At 38.2% G+C, this 13,656-nt stretch overlaps 1 protein-coding gene across 2 annotated transcripts in view; it reads right to left on the reverse strand.

Moving 5' to 3' along the window:
- The window catches only part of LOC113026412 (myocyte-specific enhancer factor 2A-like), a 45,608-nt gene that overhangs the window by 8,701 nt on the left and 23,251 nt on the right, over window positions 1-13,656 (reverse strand). For both annotated transcript variants that reach the window (XM_026175181.2, XM_026175191.2), the window contains exons 3-5: window positions 10,348-10,551; window positions 923-1,057; window positions 449-656 (exon numbers count right to left, since the gene is read on the reverse strand). In XM_026175181.2, the coding sequence (XP_026030966.1) occupies window positions 449-656; window positions 923-1,057; window positions 10,348-10,551 (547 nt within the window). The remainder of the gene's footprint in view (window positions 1-448; window positions 657-922; window positions 1,058-10,347; window positions 10,552-13,656) is intronic.

Genomic DNA, 13,656 nt, shown 5'->3' on the forward strand with positions numbered 1-13,656 from the left:
ATCTTTTTATCTTATTAATAAGATTTTAAATAAGACTGCAGCTTTAAGTAAGATTGCTTTAGATCGTTCACTTTCTATCTGCTCGAATGTATTTTCCCCAGCAGGGCCTTTTTCTGTACAATAACAGTCAAACTGTTGTTTTTATCAGATGCGCTGTCTTCAAATCAATGTTAAGAAATAAATAAATACAATGGAAATCAGTAATTCCTCCTGCGCAGAATGTTTGCATGGCTCATCTCCTGCATCTCCATTAAAAACTACTATACTGTCTAATTAAAATACATAGTTTTCTACATAGTCTCTCTTCTACTCATAATTCTAAGGCTTATCTGGACATCCTTGCACACATTCATTTTCATGTCTCCTCTGAGTTATTGTCATCGGCTCAGTGTGCAGTTTAACAGTAAGTTTAGTTACCAAAGAACAACACAAAGTTCATATTACTCACTTCCAGCACTCGGGGGTCTTTGTGAAGAGTTTATGTTTCTGTGGAGGTGCGAGTGAGGTGAGGTGAGGATACCACCGTCAGCCAAAGCTGCTGTGGCTGCAGCTAGTGCCTGGGAAGTTGCCCCTCCTCCTCCACTGTGACTGTAGGCCATGCTGCCTGGTGCTACATGCATGAAGTGCTGTTGATGCTGCTGCTGCTGGCCTGTGGACTAAGAAGGCAGCAAGAGACAAAAAGAGCCAATCAGCATTAAAATGAAATACATGAACTGGTAAAATGCAATTGTCTTTTATCAGTTGTATTGTCTTCATCTTTGTGTCTGTGAGCATGACCAGACATATTATCACCACAGACTGTGGATGGAGGATAAATGACTGGAAGGTTCTTAATTAATGACCCTACAGAGAAAATGGGGGTGGGAACAGTCACTAAACAAAATGTTGAAAACCAACAAAAAAAACAAACAACGCAACTTACAATTTTATGAGTCTTCATCATGTTGTCAAACTCTTCATTAATCTTCTTGTATTTTTCTTCAGTATTAGGAGTGAGGACATAGGATGCGTCAGCATCAGGGCTGTCGCAGCCTCTGTGTTCCTTCTTGTTAAGGGCCTGTAGGTGACATAGTTATAAAGGAGTAGCATTAAAAAAACAAAAGGGAAAAACAGGTAAGCATTGGTTAAAAAACAAACAAACAAACAAAAGCCTTTCACCACCAGTTCTTTAGTAAAAGGCTAAAATTAGTAAAAACATGCAGTTTAATGAGCATTTCCCCTGATAATCTGATTGTTGAGAGTAGAGACAGAAGAGAAAGAGTATGCATAGTCAGTACATGAATTGATTGTGGAACATTAAAATTGAGGTACTACCAAAAACAGGATGTGTATGGATCTGGTTGCTCCCTGTGTGCAATATGGTTGAAATCAGGAAGGGTAACTGACCACTGAGAACACTAGAAATCAGATTCAAGTCTCGTAACGCTCACTGTACATAGCTGCTTCTCAGACACTGAGAACACATTTGCAAATTTACAGGTTTATAGTCAAAACCTTTTTTTCCCGATGCACCTTTGAGTATGCATAGATAGTGATATTTCTATACAGACTTCTCAGGCAAGGTGTTAGTCGCAGAGGTGGCAAAAGTGCAGACATTCTGTAACTAAGTATAGATATTAGTGTTAAAAATGTTTTCAGTTTTACTTAAGTAAAGAAGTACAGGCTCTGGGTTAATGAGGCAAGTTGTGTAAAGCGCTTTGAGTGTTCAGATAACGTCGGAAAGCGCTGTATAGGAACCAGTCCATTTACTTCACACTAGGCTTTTTTTTAATGTGTTTCACCTTTTGTACACAGTTTCTTACTCAGTCTACACACATAAAAATAAACCTCATCTCTGAGCTGCACCAATAAAGGTACTTAATCTGCACAATCACTGACAAACAAGATGAAACTGTAAAGTGGTCTTAAGCAAGATATTTAAGCACGTCCCTGATTATTTACTGGAAGACACTGATGTGACACTGAACCTCATCAACACCTATTTCAGCTTCAGTTTCTAAGGTGAGAAAATTTTAATGTCTCAGTATATCAGCTCTGGAGCAGTATAGCACCTTGTGGAGACAAATATTATCTGCCTCCATATTTACTGTGAAGACTTTGTGACTTTTGAAGCCGCTGCTCTGTGTAGTTTGCACTTTATGGGTTTTCTTCCTCTAAAGAGAGGCTGCTCCATAAAGCAGACTTGCTGATCTTCTGTCGCAACCTTTTAAACATAATGAACCAGAGCACACACATATGTTTTTTAGAGCATGCTAGAAACAACTTTAAATGTAGTTCGATGGTTTTAGTTATGTATGGCAGACAGACAGGGAAATAAAAGGCAAAGAGTTGACTGTTAATGGATCCCTGATCGTCACTGAGAGTGAGCCATCTAATTAGATTCACAACTCCTGTGTCTGTGGAAGGTTATATTACTACTGGCAGTGTAGCTTAGACAAAGCTCTACAGTGCTGTCAAAGGCAGTGCTGGTAAAGAAAATTGTACTTTGGAATAGGAACTAAATCTTGGGTTGGAATTCCATTCATGGTAAAGGCTAGAGCCCAAGACGAGTATCACAAATCATCAACATTCTTCAATTATTATAGTTATTAAACACTCACTTGCCACTCTTTTAGTTACAAAAGTCATTAAAACAAATATCTGACACTAACAACTCACTGCATGTAGTCATGTTAACATCGTCAAAATGACGTGCCAGAGGTCAAAGTAAACATCAGAATGGGGAAGACTGATGACTCAGGTGTCTCTGAACATGGTGCCAGATAGGCTGGTCAGAGTATTGCAAAAACTGATGATCTACTGGGGTTTTTCCAACACAACCATCTCTACATTAAAAAGAGAATGGTCTGAAAAACACAAACTGTTCATTGAGCAGCAGTTCTCTGGAGCTGCTCTCATATTAGTACTTTGATCTCTGCCATGTACTTAAGGACAAACAGTATCTGAATATTCTGTTCACTATGCAGCCCTGTTCATCTTTTTTGATGCTAACTTGTTTAACAAGTACTTCAGACATTTTTTTTTCTGGAAAGACCCGTCTGCTACAGCCTGGGATAAAATAAGACTGACAAACCCTGTAACAACAAAACAATGAGCTAAAAGATGCTGTAATTCTCCAGTGGATTATAGGCCTCCGTAAGCACATTAATAAGTGATGGTACATTTCAAATATTTAACATCAACATGTGTCATGCATTAAAATAGAAGAAGATACGTAATTCCCACTGTACATAAAATCAAGTGAAGCATGGCATTTGCACTGCAAGCTGGTTTTGAATGATTAGGTTTAGATGACTAGTTTGAAATGCAGACCGAGTAACTGATATTTGGTCATTTTCAGCACCTGGCCTTTGGCAGATGAGTCACTCTAATAAATAAATAAACAAAAATCATGCCAATATCATGCAAGCCTGTACAATTACATAATTTCCCTGGTATCCATCACCTCATCTCTGCTCATCTCACGTCATAGCGTGAAATGAAAGGACCATCAGGGCAACACACCACCCAGCTGACTGTTGGCCCAACACATGTGCTTTGGATTCCCAGACACTAGTACTTACTTAAAGCTTTAAAAACACACACAAATCTATTTCCACAACCGCTGACCGCTTAAACAGTCACTCACTCAGTTCCTGTACAATCTGGCTGCTGCATTTCAGTTCTAGTAAATTCAAGCTAAACAGAATAACAAAGGATGCACATATTTCTGTCCATTCAGTTCAACACAAGCTTTAACTAATCCTGTCTGACTGCTTGTTTGTTGGATGCTATTGTTTGACAACTATGTTGTTTTGTCTAATTATGGGAAGAGATATCACGGTATATTATGTGGGTTACCAATTACTTGTAATTATTCAAAGTGACAGCTTTCAAACACAGTAACCATCAGGGATTTAAAAATGCTGTAAATTACAGAAGGAAAAAGGATGCAAAATGCATCCAAATTTGCAGATCTGCTGCAAAACCCTTTGACTATCCACCATCATGCTGTGCATTTTTTCAGGAAACAAATGATGTCCAATACAAAGAGTCTGGTGCAGACATTTGCAAATACATTTGCAAATATTATACATCTGTCTTCTGGCAAGACTACCAAAGGAAAACACTGTGACACATAACCTATATTGAGATAAAGGCATTGGAACGTGTCTCTGTAAACAAGAAGGCCAGGAATGTTGTTTAAAAATTCATCTGTGCTTTCAAAGACTAATGTCTGTCGTGTGAAAGTAAGCTCTGGCACAAAGCCTTGACTTAGCTGCTGATTAAGATCAAATGATCACACTAATATCTATTCTGGTCCAAGTGTCACATTAACAACAGACAAAAAAAGATGCAGGAAAAGCCCCTATCTGCCTGCTTTAAAGCTTTAAAATTCTGGCATTCTAATGTATACGCACTGTAAGTCTTCACAGTACCTTGTAAATATATGTGACACAATACCAGAGCAAAATGTACCATTCCAGCAATGAGATTAAGCATATAATGAATGTGTAATTATTATTAATGATGTGAGGAGACACGAGCTTGACATGAGCTCTTTTAGTTGCTCCGCTCAGAAGTTTATTAGTCTGCAATCATTCTCTGATTCAGGTGAGCCCTGTGCTTGACCTTGCAACAGCTGCTATCAATGATCTAAACACACACTTTCTTTGAATATTACATACTAATTTTAAAGAATTAAACAAACAGCTTTCATTAGAGATGTGACAGTGGATACAGTACCCCACAGTATGTATCTCCACAGATGCTGGTTCACAGCACTACATCATGTCTGGGCACTATCTTAAAGTGGCTGTTAGAGGATATGACAGTGTGTATGTGTGTCCTTATCATCTCAAATGTCAAAGTCGGCTTTAGTAGATCTCCAAAGGCATCTGGATCACTGCCACCATGAGGCACGAGCTGCACCACTAAGCATCTTGACATGTGAGGGTGACGTCTTGTTGCTCTCGGGGCAACATCACAGATAAAATAAGACCCCCTCTTTCTCTGGAGCGAGTCTTTTCCAGTCGGGTGATTGCCCTACAGGCTAAGAATAGGCCAGGCATGGGAGTGCTTGAGGAGTGATCCAATGCATCTCTGGCAGAGAGAAAACGCACAGCTCGCATACTTTGAAAGGCACACTTACATTTCACAGATTGCTTTCACATGAAGCATCCTGTCACACAGAACTAAACCAAATCAGCTGTTGTGCGTTTTGCCACAGTGCCAGGTTTCACTGTGTTGTAGCGTTCTCTTTCTGTTATGCTTTTCATTCATCTCTGGGCTCTGCAGGCTGACAGGGCTGCACTGCTGCATACCTTGGACAACTGTTCTGTTGTTGTTGAAACTCAAGTCTGCTGGACACAAACTTGTCTCAATTATTATGACAAAAGTAATCTGTTAGTGATAGTAGCTGAACAGTGAGGACTTTGTAGCTGTTTTAGCTGGCAGGCCGTTATCATTACAGGTTTGCTTGCTTCCACCTCCATTTATGGTTGACATTACATTTTCATCTACACACATGGAGACATTTCAAAAGCCTAGTGCTTGTAACAGTGTATGCTAATCTATCGCAAACACATTGTTAGGCATGGAGTATAGGGTTTGCAGAATTACTCTGGTTGTGGAATGAACACAATCCATGGAAAAGAAAGTTTCTTTGAAACACCATCAGAACCAAGTACATGGAGAGAAGGCCTTTCCACGGGAATATTTGTACAGTTGTTTTTGTAATTTCAGTGAACTGGTCCTTTAAATAGCTTACAGGAGCCACTTTTTACTTGAATGTGAAGAAATTGTACTTTCATGAAGTATACAGTTAGTAATCCAAGTGATTAATTAGGATTTATGAGCAGAAAACGACCCCTTGTTCTGCTGCCAAAACTGTTTTATTAGTTTAAAATTTCCTGATTTCCTGAACACTAAATTATAACCATGTGTAAGAATTTATCCAACCACAGAAACTTTGGAGATTATAAAATATGCTCTCATTTATACCAGGTTATCTGCTGCCATATTTGACATTTTTACTTTTTAGATGTCAGCCCTGTGTCAAATAATTACTAGTTATTAACGGTTAAGGAAGTTGCTGCTGTTGTGCCATATGGATATATGCACCCAACCCTTGCATACTCTGTGACATTTATGAATCACTGCTGGTGCTTGAATGTGCTTAAAAGTCAAATTTATCCTACGTGCAAAGAAAAAACTGTTTTTTGTAAGGCAGGGACTTCATGGCTTCCTGTTTATTGTGTCGTGAGCTTTACTGACACCATGAGAGTTGGCAAAAAAAAAAAACACAAACAAAGATTGGGTTTTGTATGGTAAAAAGTTACCATACAAAAGTATGAATGATATCACTCTTAATTTAATTCAAACACGAAAGGGACTAATACCGTTTCTCTAAATGTTCATCTATTCTTTTAAAGCACTAATAATGGAAGGCTGACTTTATGGTATTGTTGAAAAGGGGAAGTTTATTAATACCCTTAGGTATGATGTTTCCACTTTATGCTTAGTAATGCAACAAGATAATGAAGCCGATAATGCAGCTTGTCAGTTAGTTCATCCAAATCAATGCCATGGATACCCTTTACAAAAAAAATAATGAAAGAGAAATATCTGAAGTATTGCTAAGATTGATCACATACTGAGAAATATTCAAACTTTATATCAAAACATTTACCTACACTTTCTGTTAAACAATGTAAAGGAAGACAAAGTATGCTGGTATTATAGCAGCATCGCTCATGAGCAGATTTCCTGTGTGTGTCAAAACCAGCCGAGCTATTTGTGTGTTGAAGAGATAGACATCAGCAAGCATAATACTCCATCAAACAACGACAATGAATCCAAAGAAGCTTTCCGCTTCTCCTTCCAAACATGGGAAGACTGTTGTAGCCAGTGGGGTACTACTTTACACATAGTCAAATTTCATGCCTAAATGTTGCAAATAGACTGACCGATATGTAAAAGAACACCTCTCACTTTCTAAGCTTTGTTTTAACCAGCTTGTCTGTATGCGTGACATTTGCGGGAATAAACAAATAAAGGCTCAAAGCAGGCAAATCAAGGCCTATTGGCCTAGAGAGCAGTCACAGGTGTCTGCTTGTGGTTAACAGCAGAATAGACAGGGTCATAGTCCTTAGAATCATTATGGGCAACATCAATGATGCATATTAACTGCCTCCACCACCACCACTGTCACCACATCGAAAATTAATTCAGTGTTCGGTGATTGTAGAGTTTGACGAGACTTTCCAGGTCAACAAGCACGTTTCTATTCTGCACTGGCTTATGGTTTTATTTTTATTTTCAGCACAGTGCCTGTAGTTACCCTTGAAAAACAATGTCACATTTCCCGGGGAAGGTGAAACATTTGAAATAACAGTAAATTTAGAGCACACTGGAAAAAAGACTTGGCCAGACTCTACTGAAACAAACTTAAAAACCAAAGCTCCTCTTTTCCAGTAAGTGGAGCCATTTTGGAAGTAAATACATTCGTTTGGGAAGCTTGAGTTCCTTACAATTAACATTTGGTACAGCACTGCCAAGCGTGTACACGTGGAACCATCTTTATGAGATCACATAAGAGTGATGAAACTGAAGACAGTTTGGTTGCTCTTCAGTTTGATACAGTTCTTTCCTTAAGATTGCAAGTTGAAGACTTGATTAAGGTTCTGGGAAGTCTAACTAAAGTTAGGTTAGGATGACAGTGGTTATGGTTTGAATTAGTGTAAGACCAAAGAAAATGAAAATTAATCCTCTGAAAGGATGGAAACAATACTGAGCGTGTGAGGAAAGAGTGTGGGAGCAGTAAATTCAGGCTTCCGGAGAGAAAAACACGCATTAGAAGCTTACATAAGCAGTTACAAAATGAGTCACAATGACCATTCATTTTTAATGGCAGGGACACCGACTAAATGCCATGAAAACAGAACAGAGCTGCTCAGGGACCAGTCTCAACAGCATCACCACACTGATGACGCTGTGGGACCAAGCAGAACGGTGGACAGCTGGGTCTTATCACTGTGAACAGTCTCAATTGAGCTTTTCTGAGGTCCAGCCTATGTTTCATCATTTTTTTTGTATTTCCTTTTTCACTGTGTGACAAAGTGGGTGAGAGTACCACTTGTCTATATTCTTAGTTAACATTCTTGTTTTGATTTAACCATATTTCACATGTGATCTGCAATAGGCAAACGTCTACTATCTCGGGTTTATGTTTTGCACTTTTACAGATTATATAATATAACATCTTGGTTTAAATCAACTCCTATAAGTTTGTTAAATTGACATGTTCTTTATTTCAACTGTTAATTTGTATTGTTTAGAACTTACCTTACCTACCTGTCTTCCAGAAACAAAAAGGAGGAAATGTAGTTTTACTTCCTGCTTTATAGCTTCTGGGTTCTTCTGAGGTCACAGGAAGAGACCAAGTGCGGGAGGGGAAGAACTCTTGTAATTTAATAAAGTTGATTTTAGAGGGTTTATGAAGAAATAGATTTATTGTTGTAATACGTATTGATTACACCACAGAGTTTATGTTGCCAGTAAAGAGTAGCAGTAGAGGTTTGAATATAAATATGTTCATCTTACCTACCGAATGGAATAGTCCAGAGGAGAAATCTTAAGTGAACTATTTAAGCAGAAGAACTCAGGTGTTTGAGAAGAAAGGTTCAGGTCAGTGTAGCTGTGTGCAGTTTGACCTTAATTTCCATTGATTTAAGTTCAGTTATGTTTATTTGAACTGAGTTAATTATAGAGTTGAGTTTCCTATTTGTTTCTTTGTAAATATTGTTTGGGTCACAAAATGGTGAATAAATCACTTGCTACACTGGACAGCATCAGTCTCCTGCACTTCTTTGACCGCTTAATTCAAGTCTTACCACACACTGACACTGAAAAGAAATGATAAGTAGACTAGTATACTAAGTAGATAAGCATAGTAAGGCATTTGTTCTGCTATGTGAAGTGGTTTAGAGTCAGGTGTATATTGAAATGTATTGCTATAGACAGAATTTGTAATCAGAACTCTTTACCTTACGCTCATTCACCACTTTCCACTACTCTTTCCTAATCAGAAGGTTCCAGGTTCAATCCCTGGCTTTTCAGTCTGAGAGCTATTCTTCAAAACCCCAAGTTGCCCCTGATGTATCCGCCGTCTATGAATGTGTATGAATGGCAGTGTATGAATGTGTGTGAATCATAGGTTAAAAGGACTTAGGCATAGAAAAAGGTGCTTGTATTAATGGGTGACTGTGATAGTAATAAAATGCTTTGAGATTAGGAAAGTGCCAGTCCAATTACCACTTTAATGCCACAGTAAACACAGTAACCAGTAGACATTAACATACGGTTAAACGAATATTCTCAATGACAGGCTACATTCATCATCAGCAGAGTTTACAAAGGTGGAATTTATGGCTGCGCAGTTATTTGGATTGAGTTACATGTTACACATGTACCAGTACTTCCTGATGCTCACCAAACAAGTTTTTTAAATTCCCTATATTGAACATTTGGACCAGTTTAGAGACTTTCTTAAATGACCTCTTTAGTTATTTTATTGCCTTCTTTCATAGTGGAACTCAGCCAGTTTTATTTTACCACTTTAAATCTTAATAACCTTTAGAGTTCCTATTATGCAGTAACTGTAGTACTGTACTGTAATCAGCATGAAATGAGCACACTGCTTGAGCACTTTTATTCGTCTAGCATCACCTACATGAATTCTTCTTTTATTTTTGCCTGATCAGTAGGACTATTCTCATTTTTACTTGTGTCGGATGGGGGACAGTTTCCTCACAGAATGCACCAGTGTAAACTAGTAGAAGGAAACAGCTGCATGCCTGTCTGTCTCTCCTGAACCTCAAGTGTTACTCAACCCTTACATCTGGCCTTTACTTTATAAAGATCAGCACTAATGTGTTCAATGAAATAACACATCATAAGCAACGGAAAATCTATTTCTCAATATTTCATAAAGAGGAAGACAATACTGAAGGCAGCACCTAAATCCTCTGGAGTTACACTTTCTAGGAATTCATCTTTCTAAAACACAACTGCAGGCATTTGTTTCCCTAATCTACTGAATGGATGCTGCAAGAGTCGATCAATGCACTTGCGTGCACAATGAAATAATAACTCAGCATTATATTCTTGCTAAAATTTAATTCGTGTTAATTCAAAATCAGCTGCAGCATGCGATGTGTATTTGCATACTACAGTCATTAGTGCTGAGTGATGCAACCTAACAGGTTTCAAGAAATGACCCACCAAAAGACGTCTCTACAAACAGACTATCCAAAGGTCAAAGCAGTGACATGAGTAAAAGGTTAAGAACAGCGTCCTACCACGTACCTCGACGATGTCAGAGTTGGTTCTGCTCTCGTGGGGTTCGTTGTATTCTGTGTACTTCAGCAGGACTTTATCCATGTCGGTACTGGCGTACTGAAACAGCTTGTTGGAGCCATTGAAGATGATGAGGGCAATTTCACAGTCACACAGAACACTTAACTCGTAGGCCTTCTTCATCAGGCCAAACTTTCTCTTCATGAAAGTCACCTGGAAGAACAAAAGCCAAAGATCAGCCTAGAATAGCTAACCTACAACAGGTCAAATAAAGGGTCATACCTGTTGGTTCTTTCTAGATTTTCACAAGCAAGTCAGAGTATTTATAAAATTAAGGCTACACGGCATCCAAAAATATTTTTGAATGTGTTCTGTCTGAAGTAATAAATCACCGTTTGCTTTGTACTCTGTGCTGTGTATTAAAAATGTTATAAATCTTTCAAAAACAAAAACCCTTTTTACAGTAACAATTAAATTTTTTTGTCTTCATAACCCAATAATATTAAAAAAATGTCTTTTAAAGCAGTGAAATCTAAATAGTCCATCTAATGGCTTCTGAACAGGTAATCCGCAGTGCTTTGCCCCGTGGCCTCTGATGTGAATGTATGGTGCAATGATAGCAATAGTAATACAAATCTGCACTAACATAAATGTTTCATTTTAGGTGTTTAAACAACTCTTCCAAAACAAGCGATACATTTGTCAGCTCATCCTACCGCCGTGTTCACTGGCTGATAGTTTTCAGAGAAAAGAGAAGAGAATTAAAATGTGTGTGTAAGTGTCAAACAGGAAGAGACAAGGGGTGGGGGATCTCTAGTTCTCTAGTTCTGCACTTCTGAAAGAACGCAGTAATAATCTGGAAATACTAATTCAGTAACACTGCAGTTTCTAGTGGAATGTTACTGAATGAGTGGAGTGGATGGGAAAGGTAGGTGGGGAAAGAAACTATGTAATGTTTCACCTCCCTTAATGATTACCATCAAGGTGTTCAACTTTATTAGTAAGACAGAGGGCTGTGCATAAACATTTTCGGCAGAAATACAGTCAAACCCCCCTTTAAGCTCATACTGTAGTGTTATATTGCACTATGGCTTATAAAGTAGAACAGTCATTCTTGACACCTCCATATTCCTCCAGACCATAAAGCTAAAACATATTGTTTGGAGTGGACCATTTACAGCTCAGTGTAAACCCACAGGTCACACATGGATCATGCTCTTATCCCTTTTTTGGTGTGTAGCTCACTCCCTGCAATGAATCATCTGTATTTATCTGGGTATGTCTTACTTCTGTCATAGCTTCTGGGATCCTGACTCATATCTTTTCAGTTCCAGAAGCTTCTGCAGACTCACATCTCAAAGCTTTCTGGCAATGTTGAGTGTCAGGTATATTTCTTTTTACATGGTTATTTCTGTAGTTCAGTTCTTTACACTTTCCTTTACACTTATTGTTCTGAGCACTTTTACAGATCTTACCATACCGCTGTCATGACACTCAAGCATCATTATGGCCAAGAATTATAACAGGAAGTGTCTTGATTATTACCTCTGTAAAATATAATTGGGACTAGAGACAGATTTACAACTTTCAAAACAGCCCAGTTGTACGAAACTGTATACCGACACAGGACACATTATTATTAGAGCTAAATCTAAACTATTCACAGTCAAATAACAAAAATCTTTTTCTCTATTTTTAGCTTTTAGTTGCTTTTCTGCCAAACGATTTATTTAATTGATGGGAATTCTAAATAATACCACTTGAGTGATGGCTTAGTGGTGTTTCAAGAAACTGTGTGCACAGTACCTGTTTAGTAGAAAATATCCACTCCTCTGACATTCTTTTTTACTTTTCCTGTTTTATGCATTCCCGAAGTGAGGAAACCATTTTATATCCTGGTATTATATACAGTATGTCATTGCTTTACATACTACAGTTATAAAGCAGAAATAACACAGACTAACTTTGATCTAACTGCAAGTCCTAAAAAATTCATATCTTTACTGTTACCAAAGTATTTAACTGTATTTGCAGTAAAATAACGTTGTTTTCTTTCATTTATCGACAGCTGACATTGTAAAGCTAGTTTGACTATAGTCTACATGGTAAACCCTCAGATGGGTAAATATGTGGTCTCTGGTTTAAGCCTCATTTGAAGAATTTTACTCAATGCACTGTAGATTGACTTTTCTTTTTTATAGTATAGAACACCAAATATACATTGACTGGGACTGAATTATTTGCACACAAACATTCATAAACATTTTTATTTTCTTCCCATCCGGGCTGCTATAATGTAATGTGTGCCTTCAGACAGAACTGAAAAACAAAAAAAAAACAAAAAATAAAAACACATGACATAAAAGTTATGAATTGATTAGCATGTCATTGAGTACAATAAGTATTTGATTCCCTTACTTAGTACTTGAGTACTTAGTACTTCGTAGAGACAACCTTGTTGGCAAGCACAGCGGTAAGATGTTTCTTGTTGTTCACCAGATCAGCACACATCTCAGGAGGGAATTTGGCCCACACCTCTTCACAGAAACTCTATAAATTATTTTAGCTTTCTTGGCTCCTGCTTGGCAACTCATTGATGTACTTCTTCTTCAGCCACTCCTTTGTTGCCTTGGCAGTTATTTTGGATCATTGACAGGCTGAAAGGCCCATCCAGGACCGATTTTCAATGTTCAGGTTGAGGGAAGGAGGGGTTTTTTTTATACATGGGTCTGTCCATTGGCCCCTCACTGCAGTGAAGCCATCCTGTACCCTTAGCAGAAAAACAGCCCCCAAACAGAACGTTTCCACTTCCATGCTTGATTGTGGGGATGATGTTCTTTGGGTTATACTCAGTGTTTCCACAAACACAGCAAATGAATGTTATGCAAAACTTTCATCTAACCACAGTTTTTTTCTCCCAAACCTTCTCTTAATCATTTAGATGTTCACTGATAAACTTAAGATAGGCCTGTACACATGCCTTCTCAAGCGAGGGGATGTTGGGATCATCAATCCATTACAGCATATTGTGTTACTAATGAAGTGCTTGGTGACTGGGATACCAACTGCCTTGAGATCAGTTACAACCTTGTCATGTGTAGTTCTCGCCTAAACCACCAACTTTCTCATTTTTATTCTCACCCCATGAGGCAAGATCTTGCATAGAGCTCAGACTGTGGGTGACTGATGGTCACTTTGTTTTCCATTTTTTAATAATCTTAGCAGAAGTTCACCTTCTCACCAAGCTTTTTGCTGATGGTCTTGTAGCCATTCCAGCAGTCCACAGTCTTGTCCCTGACGTCCTTTGACAACTCTTTG

The sequence above is a fragment of the Astatotilapia calliptera genome, chromosome 1, assembly GCF_964374335.1.
Source record: "Astatotilapia calliptera chromosome 1, fAstCal68.1, whole genome shotgun sequence".
In the NCBI taxonomy this organism is placed as follows: domain Eukaryota; kingdom Metazoa; phylum Chordata; class Actinopteri; order Cichliformes; family Cichlidae; genus Astatotilapia; species Astatotilapia calliptera.